General features: G+C 44.7%; 1 protein-coding gene across 2 annotated transcripts in view; it reads right to left on the bottom strand.

Annotated features, from left to right (window-relative positions):
- Positions 1 to 9,064, bottom strand: part of ears2 (glutamyl-tRNA synthetase 2, mitochondrial) — a 13,823-nt gene extending 4,759 nt beyond the window's left edge. The window contains exons 1-7 of one of the 2 annotated variants that reach the window (XM_037543426.1): positions 8,743 to 9,064; positions 6,575 to 6,730; positions 6,291 to 6,480; positions 4,215 to 4,687; positions 3,607 to 3,715; positions 2,298 to 2,451; positions 1,927 to 2,057 (exon numbers count right to left, since the gene is read on the bottom strand). In XM_037543426.1, the coding sequence (XP_037399323.1) occupies positions 1,927 to 2,057; positions 2,298 to 2,451; positions 3,607 to 3,715; positions 4,215 to 4,687; positions 6,291 to 6,480; positions 6,575 to 6,730; positions 8,743 to 8,914 (1,385 nt within the window). In that variant the 5' untranslated portion in view covers positions 8,915 to 9,064. The remainder of the gene's footprint in view (positions 1 to 1,926; positions 2,058 to 2,297; positions 2,452 to 3,606; positions 3,716 to 4,214; positions 4,688 to 6,290; positions 6,481 to 6,574; positions 6,731 to 8,742) is intronic. The other variant, XM_037543425.1, reaches the window with a different exon arrangement.
- Positions 9,065 to 19,362: the final 10,298 nt, after the last annotated feature.

The following is a 19,362-nucleotide window of genomic DNA, read 5'->3' as shown; positions in this document are numbered from 1 at the left end:
ATTCTGCCGTGTAATCACGATCGATCACATTCTGCTGTGTAATCACGATCGATAACATTCTGCTGTGTAATCACGATCGATCATTCTGCCGTGTAATCACGATCGATAACATTCTGCCGTGTAATCACGATCGATAACATTCTGCCGTGTAATCACGATCGATAACATTCTGCCGTGTAATCACGATCGATCACATTCTGCTGTGTAATCACGATCGATCATTCTGCCGTGTAATCACGATCGATAACATTCTGCCGTGTAATCACGATCGATCATTCTGCCGTGTAATCACGATCGATCACATTCTGCCGTGTAATCACGATCGATAACATTCTGCCGTGTAATCACGATCGATCACATTCTGCTGTGTAATCACGATCGATCATTCTGCCGTGTAATCACGATCGATAACATTCTGCCGTGTAATCACGATCGATCATTCTGCCGTGTAATCACGATCGATCACATTCTGCTGTGTAATCACGATCGATAACATTCTGCTGTGTAATCACGATCGATAACATTCTGCTGTGTAATCACGATCGATCATTCTGCCGTGTAATCACGATCGATAACATTCTGCCGTGTAATCACGATCGATCACATTCTGCCGTGTAATCACGATCGATCATTCTGCCGTGTAATCACGATCGATAACATTCTGCCGTGTAATCACGATCGATCATTCTGCCGTGTAATCACGATCGATAACATTCTGCCGTGTAATCACGATCGATCACATTCTGCTGTGTAATCACGATCGATCATTCTGCCGTGTAATCACGATCGATAACATTCTGCCGTGTAATCACGATCGATCATTCTGCCGTGTAATCACGATCGATCACATTCTGCTGTGTAATCACGATCGATAACATTCTGCTGTGTAATCACGATCGATCATTCTGCCGTGTAATCACGATCGATAACATTCTGCCGTGTAATCACGATCGATAACATTCTGCCGTGTAATCACGATCGATCACATTCTGCCGTGTAATCACGATCGATCATTCTGCCGTGTAATCACGATCGATCATTCTGCCGTGTAATCACGATCGATAACATTCTGCCGTGTAATCACGATCGATCACATTCTGCCGTGTAATCACGATCGATCATTCTGCCGTGTAATCACGATCGATAACATTCTGCCGTGTAATCACGATCGATCATTCTGCCGTGTAATCACGATTGATCACGTTTTGCTGTGTAATCCCGTACAGTTTGAAGTTGGTTACTCGTATTTCCACCAAATTACGCTGCACTAAATGTCTCTAGCTCTCCGGACCACCACCATCTTGTTATCTGCCTAGGGTGCACCCAAGTCAGACACAAATCTACGAGATTTCAGGTTCGTACCTTCGGTTCCCTGAAGACCACCAATGCAGTCCAGAGCTCACTGGAAAACGTGTGGAGTTTTGCAGTCTCTTGCAAAGTTTTCCCCTCTCCTGGGGTATATTCATGATGTCATCAGTGATTAGTCACCATCAACTCGACTTTCATCACATGTCGAGAGGTGCAGGCCCTAACAGACAGTGCCGAGGAAACTTTATCTGGAGTTTTGTCTGTGTTGGTGGTGAAATCCCACAGACCGATCACAGCTGGTGATCTTCCTCAGGGAGCAGGATGGAGGAGACTCGAATAGCACCGCCTACTTTACTGTTTATTTGTACTGGTTTTCACTCTTGGACCCTTCAAGTTCCTTTTGATGCTCTTCTTCTTTTATTTAGGTAAAGAACTCTGAATGTCCTTCATGTATGAGATGTGCTGTATAAATAAACTCTCCCTCCAACACGTCACTCTAAAACAGCAGCCGTGATTGGCCGCCCTGCGCGTCAGTTAAACGGCCCCTCCCTTCAAAGCCGGCCGGCTTCACCACGTTAAGAGACGGAACTCGGAACGAAACGCAGGAGTTTGACTTACTGTATAACTTTAGCTGCGATTTCTCGGAATTCTGAGCTCAGCTGCTCCAGCTGTTCTCGGGATATGGAGGGGCGGAGCCACAGGTACGAATGCACAGGCGAGATCAGGTCCTTCACTGAGGAGATGTGACCCTGTTTACACATACAGGCATTAAAATCATACAGCAGATAATAATAAAGTAGATTATATCACAGATATAAGAAATAATAACAATGCAGTCCACTATATCACTCATATAATAATAATAATAATAATAACAAGACCATAGTAAATTATCATTGGCATGAGACAATAATATTGACAATAATAATGCAGTAGACTACAATCATTCAAATAATAATAATAATAATAATAATAATAATACAGCAGACCTTTCTGAAGTGTAGAACTCTCTGAATGTAATCACGCTGCAGAACCTCCTGATCTTCTATCTGATCCCCATAACTGTGAGCGATGAGATCCTTCAGCTCGTCCACCAGGGGGCGACACAGAGCATCGTCCTCTATCCTGCGCTGCAGGTGGACCCTACAAACAGAACAGAGCTGGACGGTCAGACTGGATCTCAAAAAGCTCCTTGGTTTAGTTATTACCTGCTGAGGAACGTTTTCTACAGAGTCTCATGGTCAAAGACGTTCCAGCGCACTAGAACCTTCATTCCCTGAAAATTACATATATATATATATAAAATGGCTAACTAGAGCCCAGAAATGTTCAGCTATAGGCCGAGAGTAAAGAGCCAGATTCAACATGACTGAAAAGTCACTGAGTGTCTATTCAGTGACCAGACAACTGAGTTTTAGATGCTGCTGGTTTTTAGCTTCATCGGGGTTAGCTTGATGCTAGAGGTGCTGATGGAAATTAGCACCATGATGGGGTGTTAACTGAATAAAGACAGGCTGAACTGCAGTAAACACGCCTGTGTGTGACTGACGGGCGGCTGTAACGGCTCTCAGTGTGAACTACGTCACCATGTCGATGATTTAACAGTTTAATCATAACAGTTCAGCTGACCACAGCAGAGCGGACAATCCGCCCTGCCGGCGTTGTTGATAGCACGTCGATGTTGTACTGACATCAGCGTCCCAGCGTTTCTACCTCAGGGACTGAGTCAGCCCCCAATTTCATATTGACTGGTTCTGTTTGACTGATTCATTACATACAGAGCTATTAATGTGAGTGAGAGGGAGCGTATAGTTTTTCAACACAAGCGGCCCCAGTACTGACCCCTGTGGAACACCACAGGTAACAGCACTGTATCAAATCACCATATTTACAGAAACTGTTGTGATATGACCAACAAAGACAATCCAAAAACAAATCTGCTTACACTTACTTCCATTAAAATGTTTTTCTTTCTCCAGCATAGTTTCCGTTTTAGAAATACAAGATTTTGTTCCCTACTCTGACCACATATAATAACATTCCAGTGGTTGTTGTACAGTAATATTTCACTGCTGTCAGAACAATCTCCATTTTTCAGTTTTGACATAATTTGAAAGTAGCCGTGGTGCTATATATTGCGTGTAAATATCATGATGAAAGGACCAACAGAAATTACCCAAATTTGCTTGGGAAAAAGTCTAGTTCCATAGACTTACATTAAAAGTAGAGAAGTTTATTTCCTTTTCCTGTAAAGTTACCATTTTGGAGATACAGCAATACTGAAATGTGTAGTGTGACCTGTTGAAGTGGGGCAGGTTGTCCAGGTCTAGCAGGGCGGAATGGGCGGTGATCTTGGAGACGTTAAATTCTCCGATCAGCTCGTGCAGCCTGCGGCCCAGACGGTTACCTACAACACACACAGGATTCACCGATTCACCAACAGGGCTCACATCGACTCGGACAGCAGGTCAACTGTACAAGTGGAAGGATAACGGTGTAAAGCTAACATGTTCTCATTTCGACTCGACGGAAACACACAGACGGAAGTGGGATAAATAATTCCAACTTTCTGCAGGAACGGGATGAAATCTCGTGAGAATGGGACTGAAAAAAACAGTCCGGCGCAGATCTGTAGTCTAACTCACAGCGTTTGATTTGGGAGGCGGCCCATCTGAGTCATTCTAAATGAAGGCGTAGCGTGCAGCATTTGATTTGGGACGTGGCCCGTCAGACTCACTGTAAACGAAGGCGTAATGCGCAGTGTATGATTTGGGATGCGGCCCGTCTGGCTCGCTGTAAATTAATGCTTAGCGTGCAGTGTTTGATTTGGGACGTGGCCCGTCTGGCTCGCTGTAAATGAACGTGTAGTGCTCAGTGTTTAATTTGGTATGCAGGCAATGACTCACTGCTGAATCCAGAGCCGCAGTGCGTGACGATGTCCAGCAAGGCCTCTGGCAGCACCCCCTGCTGTCTGAAGTGCTGAATAAAGATGTCCCCTTGCCTCTTGGACAGTTTGGACCCGTCTTTGTTGAGCAGAAGGGGCAGGTGGGCGAAGGTGGGTGGAGTCCAGCCAAGGGCGCGGTACAGCTGCAGGTGTTTACAGGTGGAGATCAGCCACTCCGAACCTCGCAGAACATGACTCACCTGCATGTGCCAGTCGTCCACCACGCTGGCTAGGTGATAGGTGGGGAACCCGTCGGCCTTCACGATCACCGGGTCACCCTCCACCTGCCCCACGGCATGCTGGGTAAAGCCAAACACCAGGTCCTGGAACGGCTCCAAGCTGTCGGACAAACGGAAACGGACAACAGACGGAATTCCAGCGGACAGTTTCTCCTGAACCTGGTCAGCGTGGAGTGACCGACACCTGTTATCGTACCTGAGAAACAGATCATCAAAGGAGAGCACCTGTCAATCAGCGAGAACCACACACTATCATCTGTTCTCAGCAATAGACACTGACAGACTGATAGAGAGCTGTGCACATCATTAGATTTATCAGGGCCTGTATTACAGAAACACCTTCCCTTTGAAACCTGTGTTTGGTCTCCATGACGACTTCAGTTTAGTTCAGCATCTATTCCAGAATAACAGCTCCTGTCTTCATCATCTCATCATTAACTCCAGATCAGAAAACATCCTAACTAGACTAAACCTCCTAAATCCTGTTCTAACTTTAGGATGAACCCCAACAAGGTCCTAACTTCTGTTTAAGGCCCGTTTCTCTGGTTCTGAGGCGGCTGAGTCAGCCAGCGTAGTACACTACCAGCATAATGAGCTCCATTTATTTCTACTGTAAAACGCGGCTTTCACTGGGAGACGTTTTTCTCTTCTAACTCTGCGCTTTAAACATCTCAGACGCTGCCGACTCGAACTCCACCGCCCCTCTGATCACCTTCCTGCGTTAATGTAGATGATGGAGTATTACAGTGATGGAGGTGAATAATGAGGAGGCGGAGCTGAACATGTGTCTGTTTATTAGGAGGAGGAACGTTAACGCGCTCGGCTAAAGCTTTTGGGAAAGGGAGACTGAAACTGTGGAGCGGCGATGCTCTGATAAACAGCAGGGGGCGACTGATAAACAGCAGGGGGCGACTCTGATAAACAGCAGGGGGAGCTCTGATAAACAGCAGGGGGAGCTCTCGAAAATATCAAACATTTGTTGCATCTGAAGTGGAATCTGTTTCACTGTAATCAATTACGCTGAATAACTCGCTATTGTGGGCTCCTCCCCTTGTGGAGAACCTTCGCTCTGCTCAGTGACTGAGCTGTGTTTATGTGGTATTAATAACAACAATAATATTAAGCCCAATTAGCCCTTTGTTCTGCGCGTTCTCGTCTAGGGGTAGACGATTTATGTTGAGATGGGGACGGTGAAGTGTTGCAGCTAAATGACCCTCCAATCCAAGGTTTTTCAGTGACTCCAAACAGAAAGTTATGAAGAAAAAGAAAAACCAGTGAGATGAAAGAGTAAAGAAACCCACAAATCTGAGCTAACTTCCCTGTTCCACCTTAAATAGTCCAGCTGTTCTGACGCCTGAAGCGCCAGAATGTAACTGCTGCTCCATTTAAGACGAAACAGGAAAATTCTCAAGAATCTGGAGAATCTCTGACTTCAGCTTCATATCACTGAAGAATTAGGGGGGGTGATAATAAATAACTGCCCCCCTCTTTGAAGGCGTATGATCCCTAAATGTAACTAAAGCCCAGCAGTGAGGAGCTGAACTTTCCCCTCCTCTGCTGTCCCTGCAGACGGGCAGGGTCGCCTACAGAGCGGCGCTAGTAGCTGTTAATGAAGTGATGCTCTTTTATTAGAGGGTCTCATTTCAGAGGAAGATCTCAACCACTGCCCTGTAGCTCAGGAACAAGGAGCAACACTAGAAAACAATGGGTAGGGGTGAAAAGCAGAAATGGGATGGGGCCTTAATGACAATTAACGTAATAACAATAAAGAAATCAGAATTCAACCACGTCACTGTTACCGTGGCGTCTGTCCGTTGCGTAGCGCCTCCCTCTTTAGCAGCTCCAGCCTCTGATTGGTGCAGAAGCAGCGGTAGGCGTGGCCAGACTCCAGCAGAGCCACGGCAGCAGCCGAGTAGAGATGAAGCCTCTGAGACTGAACATACGGCCCATAGAGACCACCTTTACTCCCACCCTCGTCAGGAGGGATGCCTGCACACACACACACACACAGATCAGGGTTCTTGATTAGTGCCGATCGGCTCTGGCGCAGCAGTGTAGTGAGGGTGTCGCTGCGGTGAGGTACCCGCCCACTCCAGCTGGTCCTCGATGTCCCGCGCAGCCGCAGGAACCAGGCGAGAACGATCGGTGTCCTCCAGCCTCAGGATGAATGTCCCAGCATGCTGCTGGGCAAACAGGAAGTTATACAGCGCCGTACGGAGACCACCAAGGTGAAGAAACCCTGAAGAGCACAGAGAGAGAGAGAGAGAGAGAGAGAGAGAGAGAGAGAGACAGATAAATAGAGAGACACATAGAGATACAGAGAGATACAGAGAGAGAGAGAGAGAGAGAGACACACACATAGAGATACAGAGAGAGAGAGAGAGAGGGAAAGAGAGGCAGAGAGAGAGAGGGAGAGGGAAAGAGAGACAGAGAGAGAGAGAGACAGATAGATAGAGAGACACATAGAGATACAGAGAGAGACAGAGAGAGAGAGAGAGAGAGAGAGAGAGAGGGAAAGAGAGGCAGAGAGAGAGAGGGAGAGGAAAAGAGAGACAGAGAGAGAGAGAGACAGATAGATAGAGACACATAGAGATACAGAAAGAGAAAGAGAGAGAGAGAGAGATACACAGAGAGAGAGACACAGAAAGAGAGACAGAGAGAGAGACAGATAAATAGAGAGACACATAGAGATACAGAGAGATACAGAGAGAGAGAGAGAGAGAGAGACACACACATAGAGATACAGAGAGAGAGAGAGAGAGAGAGAGAGAGAGGGAGAGAGAGGGAGAGAGAGAGTCAGTGTTGGCAGTCTGTAGTCAGTGTTAACAGTCAGTGGTCAGTGTTGACGGTCAGTGTTGGCAGTCAGTGGTCAGTGTTGGCAGTCTGTAGTCAGTGTTAACAGTCAGTGGTCAGTGTTGACAGTCAGTGGTCAGTGTTGGCAGTCTGTAGTCAGTGTTGGCAGTCTGTAGTCAGTGTTAACAGTCAGTGGTCAGTGTTGGCAGTCAGTGGTCAGTGTTGGCAGTCTGTGGTCAGTGTTAACAGTCAGTGGTCAGTATTTACGGTCAGTGTTGGCAGTCAGTGGTCAGTGTTGGCAGTCTGTAGTCAGTGTTAACAGTCAGTGGTCAGTTTTTGAGGGAGTTTTTCCTTGCCACTGTTGCCCCTGGCTTGCCCACTGGTGGGTTTCTGTACATTCTGTACATTCTTTCAGTCCTGTGGAAACTTTGTCTTTTCTGAAATCCTGTAAAGCTGCTTTGTGACAACATCCGTTGTAAAAAGCGCTATACAAATAAATTTGATTTGATTTGATTTGATATGTTGACAGTCAGTGGTCAGTGTTGGCAGTCTGTAGTCAGTGTTAACAGTCAGTGGTCAGTGTTAACAGTCAGTGGTCAGTGTTGGCAGTCTGTGGTCAGTGTTAACAGTCAGTGGTCAGTGTTGGCAGTCTGTGGTCAGTGTTGGCAGTCTGTGGTCAGTGTTAACAGTCAGTGGTCAGTGTTGGCAGTCTGTGGTCAGTGTTGACAGTCAGTGGTCAGTGTTGACAGTCAGTGGTTAGTGTTAACAGTCAGTGGTCAGTGTTGACAGTCTGTGGTCAGTGTTGGCAGTCAGTGGTCAGTGTTGGCAGTCAGTGGTCAGTGTTGGCAGTCAGTGGTCAGTGTTGACAGTCTGTGGTCAGTGTTGGCAGTCAGTGGTCAGTGTTGACAGTCAGTGGTTAGTGTTAACACTCAGTGGTCAGTGTTGGCAGTCAGTGTTGACAGTCAGTGGTCAGTGTTGGCAGTCAGTGGTCAGTGTTGGCAGTCAGTGGACAGTGTTGGCAGTCAGTGGTCAGTGTTGACAGTCAGTGGTTAGTGTTAACAGTCAGTGGTCAGTTTTGGCAGTCAGTGGTCAGTGTTGGCAGTCAGTGTTGACAGTCAGTGGTCAGTGTTGGCAGTCAGTGGACAGTGTTGGCAGTCAGTGGTCAGTGTTGGCAGTCAGTGTTGACAGTCAGTGGTCAGTGTTGGCAGTCAGTGGACAGTGTTGGCAGTCAGTGGTCAGTGTTGACAGTCAGTGGTCAGTGTTGGCAGTCAGTGGTCAGTGTTGGCAGTCAGTGGTCAGTGTTGACAGTCAGTGTTGACAGTCAGTGGTCAGTGTTGGCAGTCAGTGGACAGTGTTGGCAGTCAGTGGTCAGTGTTGACAGTCAGTGGTCAGTGTTGGCAGTCAGTGGTCAGTGTTGACAGTCAGTGTTGACAGTCAGTGGTCAGTGTTGACAGTTACCAGTGGGGCTCGGGGCGAATCTGACTCGAACTCCGCGCGCTTCAGTCTCGGCCGCTGTGCTGGCGCAGTTCCGGTGTGGAGCGGAAGCTTTGGAGGCGTTCAGCGCCGCTCGCGCTGTAACCCGGCCGGAAGCGGAGCGCGAGCACAGACAGCGCTGCGGAAACACGAACATCTCCAACAAACCGGAAAGCCCGGATTCTCCGCCGCTTCCGTCTAACTGCCCCTCAGAGAGACGCCGCACTGACCGCTCCGCTCGCGCAGCGGCGCTAATCCGCAGCACTGTCCGCCCCGGAACTGACGTCGGAGCGCAGCCGGCCTCACACTTCACAATAAAAGCCCGAAGCGGTTCCGCTGCTCCCTCTCTGGCGCGTGATCACAGCTTTTGCGCACAAACGGTGCGTCGTGTGTGTCACAAAGGCTATTTACGTTCTCTGAAGCTGCGCGATCCCCAAAACTAGAGAGAGAGAGAGAGAGAGAGAGAGAGCGTCAGAGAGAGAGACAGAGAGTGAGAGAGTAAGAGTCAGAGAGAGAAAGAGTGAGAGAGAGAGTGAGAGTAAGAGAGAGTAAGAGTCAGAGAGAGACAGAGTGAGAGAGTAAGAGTCAGAGAGAGAGTGAGAGAGTAAGAGTCAGAGAGAGAAAGAGTCAGAGAGAGAGAGAGTAAGAGTCAGAGAGAGAGTAAGAGAGAGAGACAGACAGAAACAGAGAGAGAGTAAGAGTCAGAGAGAGTAAGAGACAGAGTAAGAGAGAGAGACAGAGAGTAAGAGTCAGAGAGAGAGAGTAAGTCAGAGAGAGCGAGAGAGACAGTAAGAGTCAGAGAGAGAGAGAGAGACAGAAAGATAGTAAGAGTCAGAGAGAGAGAGAGAGACAGAGAGAACAGAGAGATAGTAAGAGTCAGAGAGAGAGAGAGAGAGAGAGAGAACAGAGAGAGAGAGAACAGAGAGAGAGAGACAGAGAGTGAGAGAGTAAGAGTCAGAGAGAGAAAGAGTGAGAGAGAGAGTGAGAGTAAGAGAGAGTAAGAGTCAGAGAGAGACAGAGTGAGAGAGTAAGAGTCAGAGAGAGAGTGAGAGAGTAAGAGTCAGAGAGAGAAAGAGTCAGAGAGAGAGAGAGTAAGAGTCAGAGAGAGAGTAAGAGAGAGAGACAGACAGAAACAGAGAGAGAGTAAGAGTCAGAGAGAGTAAGAGACAGAGTAAGAGAGAGAGACAGAGAGTAAGAGTCAGAGAGAGAGAGTAAGTCAGAGAGAGCGAGAGAGACAGTAAGAGTCAGAGAGAGAGAGAGAGACAGAAAGATAGTAAGAGTCAGAGAGAGAGAGAGAGACAGAGAGAACAGAGAGATAGTAAGAGTCAGAGAGAGAGAGAGAGAGAGAGAGAACAGAGAGAGAGAGAACAGAGAGAGAGAGAACAGAGAGAGAGAGACAGAGAGATAGTAAGAGTCAGAGAGAGAGAGACAGAGAGAGAACAGAGAGAGAGAGAGACAGAGAGAGAACAGAGAGAGAGAGAGACAGAGAGAGATGTAGGACTGATATGGCCACTCACTGTCCCCCTGGCTACAGAGGTCAATGGTAGGACACGAGGGGACTCTTTAGGAAGATACACACTTCACTCACCTCTTGGGAACAGCACAGTAGATTATATGGTAACAGATTTAGAGCCTTTCTCTCTCAGAGCGTTCACTGTTAAAGCTCTAACCCCTCTGTCTGACCACAGCCCAATTACCGTGTTCATTAAAAGGACAGAGACTAACAGACTAACAGCCCAGTGAGCTGTACAGCATCAGGAGACCATACAGACGGGCCCAAAACAGCACAGAGGAGTTCCAGAAAGCAGTCAAAGACCCCAACATTCAGATTAGACGGCTTTCTGGACACCACATACACTCACAGTAAAGAAGGTGTTAATCTGGCCGTAAAACATCCATCCATCCATCCATTTTCTAAGCCGCTTCTCCATCAGGGTCGCGGGGGGGTGTTGGAGCCCATCCCAGCGGCCTTCGGGCGGAAGGCAGGATACACCCTGGATGGGCCGCCAGTCCATCGCAGGGCCGTAAAACATGTTACTGCTAAATGCTGTAAATGTAAATGTAAAACATGTAAATCTGATTTTTGACAAAACTGCAGAAAAGGCTAAACTAAACTTTAAAATGAGATCAAAACACAAACTCAGAAAAGAAGACAACTGGTTTGACCAAGAGTGCCAAAACAAAACTATCAAATCAGAAACATAGAGATCCAAATAATGCACACATACGCCTTCTTTACTGTGAGACACTAAAACAATATAAACATATTTTTATATGAGTTGACACTCATCGAGGAGTCAATCAGGACAAACCAGTTTTGGAATCATTGGATCAAACTGAAAAAGAAAGACTATGAACAACTGGCCATTCAAAATGAAAACGTATGGACAAGTCATTTCCAAACACTCCTCAAGAAGATAGAATTCGACCCAAACTCTGAACAAAATGACATAAAGAGAAAACTTGAGAAACTAGAATTGACTGTTAAAAATGAGCAAAACCCTTTAGACTTCTCAATCACTGAACAGGAGCCTAATGATCAAATGAAAAGCCTAACACCAAATAAAGCCTGTGGGCCTGACGGCGTCCTAAACGGGATGCTAAAATATACGACTTCTAAACTTCAGTTAGCTATTCTAAAGTTATTTAATCTGGTTCTGAGTGTAGGTTACTTCCCTGAAATCTGGAATCACGGACTAATAACCCAGATCTTTAAAAGTGGAGATAAATCCGCCCCTAATAACTACCAAGGCATCTGTGTGAACAGTAATCTGGGGAAGTTGCTGTGCAGCACTTTAAACTCTAGATTCCTGAACTTCCTTATGGAGCACAGTGTGTTGAGTAGAAGTCAAATTCTCTAGTCACAAAAGTCACACCCTAATTGATAAATACATCGTCCAAGATAAAACCAAAATCTTTGCATGTTCTACTGATTTAAAAAGGCTTTTGATTCTATTTGGCACCAAGGACTAGGGGGGTACTTTTACTAGGGGGTAAAACATATGATCTAATTAAATCAATGTACACAGGAAATAAATGCGGCATAAAAATTGGCAATAAACAAACAAATTCCATCTCCCAGGAGCGCAGAGTGAGACAGGGCTGCTGTTTAAGCCCAACTCTATTTAATATCTACATTAATGAATTGGCGAAGATATTGGAGGAGTCCACAGCTCCCGGTCTCACTCTGCACGACTCGGAGATCAAATTCCTGCTCTATGCAGATGACCTGGTTCTGCTGTTCCCCTCAGAACAGGGCCTACAGCAGAACCTGGACCTGCTGGAGCAGTACTGCCAGACCTGGGCCCTGGCAGTAAACCTGAAAAAGACGAATATAATGATATTTCAGAAAGGATCCAGATCTCAGGGAAAACAACACACATTTAGGTTAGACAAACCAGATTAATCACTTCTCAAGCTATAATTATTTAGGCATCAAAATCAGTTCTTCAGGTCATTTCCCTCAGGCAGTGAGTGAACTGAGAGAAAAATCTCGCAGGGCTTTCTTTGCCATAAAACGTCATATATTTGTAGAAATTCCGATCAGAATTTGGATAAAAACATTTGAGTCAGTAATTGAACCAATTGCCCTTTATGGCAGTGAAGTGTGGGTCCGCTAACCAATCAGGAATTTCCCAATTGGGACAAACATCTGATTGAGACTCTGCATGCACAACAAGTACACAGAAACACCACCAACAACGCACGCAGAGCAGAATTAGGTCAGTACCCACTAATTATGAAAATACAAAACAGGGCAAGCAAATTTTGGATGCACCTAAAAAACAGCGACCCCCACTCACATCATCATAAAGCTCTGCAGTACCAGGAGTGGAGCAAAGACCACAATCCCCTCACACAGCTTGTCCTGAACTACACACTAACCTGCACTAACACACACACACTCACACACACACACACACACACACACACACACACACACACACTAACACTGTTACCCATCAGGACCAGCCTGTAATACACACACACACACACACACACTAACACTGTTACCCATCAGGACCAGCCTGTAATACACACACACACACACACACACACACACACACACACACACACACACACACACACACACACTAACACTGTTACCCATGAGGACCAGTCTGTAATACACACACACACACTAACACTGTTACCCATCAGGACCAGTCTGTAATACACACACACACACTAACACTGTTACCCATCAGGACCAGCCTGTAATACACACACACACAGACACACACACACACTAACACTGTTACCCATCAGGACCAGCCTGTAATACACACACACACAGACACACACACACACTAACACTGTTACCCATGAGGACCAGTCTGTAATACACACACACACACACACACTAACACTGTTACCCATCAGGACCAGTCTGTAATACACACACACACACTAACACTGTTACCCATCAGGACCAGCCTGTAATACACACACACACAGACACACACACACACTAACACTGTTACCCATCAGGACCAGCCTGTAATACACACACACACAGACACACACACACACTAACACTGTTACCCATGAGGACCAGCCTGTAATACACACACACACACACACGTGCACGCACTAACACTGTTACCCATCAGGACCAGCCTGTAATACACACACACACACACACTAACACTGTTACCCATCAGGACCAGCCTGTAATACACACACACTAACACTGTTACCCATCAGGACCAGCCTGTAATACACACACACACAGACACGCACACTAACACTGTTACCCATGAGGACCAGTCTGTAATACACACACACACACACACTAACACTGTTACCCATCAGGACCAGTCTGTAATACACACACACACACTAACACTGTTACCCATCAGGACCAGCCTGTAATACACACACACACAGACACACACACACACTAACACTGTTACCCATCAGGACCAGCCTGTAATACACACACACACAGACACACACACACACTAACACTGTTACCCATGAGGACCAGTCTGTAATACACACACACACACACACACTAACACTGTTACCCATCAGGACCAGTCTGTAATACACACACACACACTAACACTGTTACCCATCAGGACCAGCCTGTAATACACACACACACAGACACACACACACACTAACACTGTTACCCATCAGGACCAGCCTGTAATACACACACACACAGACACACACACACACTAACACTGTTACCCATGAGGACCAGCCTGTAATACACACACACACACACACGTGCACGCACTAACACTGTTACCCATCAGGACCAGCCTGTAATACACACACACACACACACTAACACTGTTACCCATCAGGACCAGCCTGTAATACACACACACTAACACTGTTACCCATCAGGACCAGCCTGTAATACACACACACACAGACACACACACTAACACTGTTACCCATCAGGACCAGCCTGTAATACACACACACTGACACTGTTACCCATCAGGACCAGCCTGTAATACACACACACACAAACACACACACACACTGTTACCCATCAGGACCAGCCTGAAATACACACACACACACAAACACACACACACTGTTACCCATCAGGAGTAGCCTGTAATACACACACACACACACACACTAACACTGTTACCCATCAGGACCAGCCTGTAATACACACACACTGACACTGTTACCCATCAGGACCAGCCTGTAATACACACACACACACTAACACTGTTACCCATCAGGACCAGCCTGTAATACACACACACTGACACTTTTACCCATCAGGACCAGCCTGTAATACACACACACACAAACACACACACACTGTTACCCATCAGGAGTAGCCTGTAATACACACACACACACACACACTAACACTGTTACCCATCAGGACCAGCCTGTAATACACACACCCACAGACACACACACACACACACACACTAACATTGTCATCCATCAGGACCAGCCTGTAATACAAACACACTAACACTGTCACCCATCAGGACCAGCCTGTAATACACACACACACACACACACTGTTACCCATCAGGACCAGCCTGTAATACACACACACACACACACACACACACACACACACACACACACACACACACACACACACGCATGCACTAACACTGTTACCCATGAGGACCAGCCTGTAATACACACACACTAACACTGTTACCCATCAGGACCAGCCTGTAATACACACACACATACACACACACTAACACTGTTACCTGTCAGGACCAGCCTGTAATACACACACACATACACACACACTAACACTGTTACTTGTCAGGACCAGCCTGTAATACACACACACACACACACACACACACACACACACACACACGCATGCACTAACACTGTTACCCATGAGGACCAGCCTGTAATACACACACACTGACACTGTTACCCATCAGGACCAGCCTGTAATACACACACACACACAAACACACACACACTGTTACCCATCAGGAGTAGCCTGTAATACACACACACACACTAACACTGTTACCCATCAGGACCAGCCTGTAATACACACACACTGACACTTTTACCCATCAGGACCAGCCTGTAATACACACACACACAAACACACACACACTGTTACCCATCAGGAGTAGCCTGTAATACACACACACACACACACACTAACACTGTTACCCATCAGGACCAGCCTGTAATACACACACACTGACACCTTTACCCATCAGGACCAGCCTGTAATACACACACACACACAAACACACACACTAACACTGTTACCCATGAGGACCAGCCTGTAATACACACACCCACAGACACACACACACACACACACTAACATTGTCATCCATCAGGACCAGCCTGTAATACAAACACACTAACAGTGTTACCCATCAGGACCAGCCTGTAATACACACACACTGACACCTTTACCCATCAGGACCAGCCTGTAATACACACACACACACAAACACACACACTAACACTGTTACCCATGAGGACCAGCCTGTAATACACACACCCACAGACACACACACACACACACTAACATTGTCATCCATCAGGACCAGCCTGTAATACAAACACACTAACACTGTCACCCATCAGGACCAGCCTGTAATACACACACACACACACACACTGTTACCCATCAGGACCAGCCTGTAATACACACACACACACACACACACACACACACACACACACACACGCATGCACTAACACTGTTACCCATGAGGACCAGCCTGTAATACACACACACTAACACTGTTACCCATCAGGACCAGCCTGTAATACACACACACATACACACACACTAACACTGTTACCTGTCAGGACCAGCCTGTAATACACACACACATACACACACACTAACACTGTTACTTGTCAGGACCAGCCTGTAATACACACACACACACACACACACACACACACACACACACACACACACACACACACACACACGCATGCACTAACACTGTTACCCATGAGGACCAGCCTGTAATACACACACACATACACACACACTAACACTGTTACCTGTCAGGACCAGCCTGTAATACACACACACATACACACACACTAACACTGTTACTTGTCAGGACCAGCCTGTAATACACACACACACACACACACACACACACACACACACACACACACACACACACACACACACGCATGCACTAACACTGTTACCCATGAGGACCAGCCTGTAATACACACACACTAACACTGTTACCCATCAGGACCAGCCTGTAATACACACACACATACACACACACTGGTGGACATCTACTGCACATCAGCACCATCTGTTGGACATTTGCTGGAAATCTGCTGAACAACAGTGCTCACTGCATATTTTAATGAATGCTTTATGTTCTGCTAATTATACTAATCTGATTTTAATCCTAAACTGATCAAATGGATCAGCATCTCAACAAACATAACATTACCTTAATGTAAACATTAGTTTGTTATAGAAGCTCTCGCTCTGTTTATTTCTGTGATTTTGTTTTGTGTACTGTTTTATTTGCTGTTCATTTTGTTTGCTATGTTTTTTTGTTTTGTTTGCTGTTTTATTTGCTGTGTTTTTATGTGGTGTGTTTTGTTTCCTGTGCTCTTGTTTTGTTTGCTCTGTTTTTGTTTTGTTTGCTGTGTTTACTGTGTGTTTTTGCTGTTTTTGTTTGCTGTTTTGTGTAGCTGTTTTCTTTGCTGTGTTTTGTTTGTTGTGTTTCTGGTTTGTTTACTGTGTTTTGTTTGCTGTTTGTTTTTGCTGTTTTTGTTTGCTGTGTTATTTATTGTGTTTTGTTTTCTGTTTTGTTTACTGTGTCTTATTTACTGTGTTTTTTTGCTGTTTTGTTTAGCTGTTTTCTTTGCTGTGTTTTGTTTACTTTGTTTTTGTTTTGTTTACTGTTTTTGTTTGCTGTGTTTTATTTACTGTATTTTGTTTTGTTTGCTGTGTTTTTGTTTTGTTTGCTGTGTGTTGTTTACTGTGTTTTGTTTGCTGTGTGTTATTTACTGTGTTTTGTTTATTGTTTTTGGTTTGTTTGCTGTTTTCTTTGCTGTGTTTTGTTTACTGTATGTTCTTGCTGTGGTTTTGGTTAGTTTGCTGTGTTGTACTTGGTGTGTTTTGTTTGCTGTATTTTGTTTACCATGTTTTGTTTTGCTGTTTTCTTTGCTGTGTTTTGTTTGCTGTGTTTTGCTTTGCTGTGGTTTTTTTTTTTTTTACTGTTTTGTTTGGTGTGTTGTTCTTTTATTCTGTTTTGCTGTTTTTGTTTTGTTTGCTGTGTTTTTGCTGTTCTTGTTTTCTGTGTTTTGTTTTGCTGTGTTTTTTGTTTGCTGTGTTTTGTTTACTATGTTCTGTTTACTGTGTTTTTGGTTTGCTTTGTGTTTGTTTGCTGTTTTCTTTCTTCAGTTTTAAATCCTGTTTTTCTTTTGTTTAGTGTGTTTTATTTGCTGTTTTTTGTTGTTTTGTTTACTGTTTTTTGCTGTTTTGTTTGCTGAGTTTTTGTTTGCTTTATTTAGTTTGCTGAGTTTTTATTTTGTTTTTGTTTTGTTTACTGTATTTTGAGTCCTGAGTTTTTGTTTAGTTTGCTGTGTTTTATAGTTTCTCTGTCTAAATAAATCTCTTATTAACTGAACATGGTGTATTTATTGTTAGATTTTGTCTAAATATTAAAGCTTCTGTGTTGCTTTGTGTTTTAAACCTGCTTTGAGGATTTAACAACATGAATCTTTAACTGACAGGTTGGAGCCGCACCTCGTTAAGCAGGTCAGCGGTGAGGAGGTGATGAAGGAGGTGCTGCTGTGATCTCAGGTGTCTGATCTGTTTGGCTGTGACACTTTAATGTGGCTGAAGATTAGATTTCTCTCAGATGCTCATCAGGAATTCATCAGGGAAGCTTGCAGAGATTATTCAGAACCAGTTACTCAGGATTTCATTGTTGCTCACTCACAGCTGCTGAAGAACTGTGTGTAACAGTGAGAAAGAGTGAACACTGCAGAAGAGCACAGAACCCTGTAGAACACTGAAGAACAATGAAGAGATTCTGTAGAACAGTGAAGGGACTTTCTTTATCCTGTTTTCATGCATTGCTATAAAAGAATTATTTCAGTAAAAAACTGATTTATTGATTATTGCTTAATAATATTCTGATTAATATACTTACGAACAATATTCTGTTTATCACCATTTTTATTAGAGAAATAAAAATGTGTCTGATGTTAATCGGCAGCTGTTTATCAGGATTTCCAGTTTGATAATGACACTCTTATGAATGAAGGTTCTATAAGGAACCGATGTTGTGAACACAAACAGAACTTTATCTAGAACTTTTGCAGTAACTATTAATCAACCTTCCTTCCGCCCAAAGATGGCTGGGATAGGCTCCAGCACCCCCTGCGACCCTGATGGAGAAGCGGCTTAGAAAATGGATGGATGGATATAAATCAACATATTGACATAAAATAATGAAAATATTTAATTTACTTTTCAATTAAACAAACAAAACTTCCACTGATTTATTACATGTTTGTAGAAAAAACTTGACTGATTGATAGATAGACTGACTGGTTGATTGATCGATTAACTGATTGATTGATTGACTGACTGATTGATTCATTTACAGATTGACTGATTGATTGATTGATTGATTGATTAACTAACTGACAGATTGACTGACTGACTGATTGATTGACAGATTGATGATTGATTGATTGACCGACTGACTGACGGATTGACTGACTGACTGATTGATTGACTGACTGATTGATTTTGCTTCATGATGGGGGCTGAATTGTTATTGGACAAATGTCACAGATTTAGAAGATAAACAGGTGAGTTTATATTTGAGTTTGTTTATAATAAACATGTGTAAAGTCAACAGTGTTCTTTCATTCAGAAGCATTAAAAGAGCGTTAAGGACAGGAAATGACAGAGTAGACGGTGGACTGCAAAACCGACTGAAGGCGGAGCTTTTTGAAAATGGCTGCAGGCCACTGCTAAACTTTTCAGCTTATTTATTTCTATTCCGCTAGCTTAATCTTAGACAAGCACAAAAGATAAGTAACCATTTTTCAGGTTGTCTTTTCTTTATTTTTTATCTAGTTATTTTCAACAACTCCAACACTCTGGAGCAC

This window comes from Pygocentrus nattereri, chromosome 12, assembly GCF_015220715.1.
Source record: "Pygocentrus nattereri isolate fPygNat1 chromosome 12, fPygNat1.pri, whole genome shotgun sequence".
NCBI classification, from domain to species: Eukaryota; Metazoa; Chordata; class Actinopteri; order Characiformes; family Serrasalmidae; genus Pygocentrus; species Pygocentrus nattereri.
This window is presented reverse-complemented; position numbering and strand designations above follow the sequence as displayed.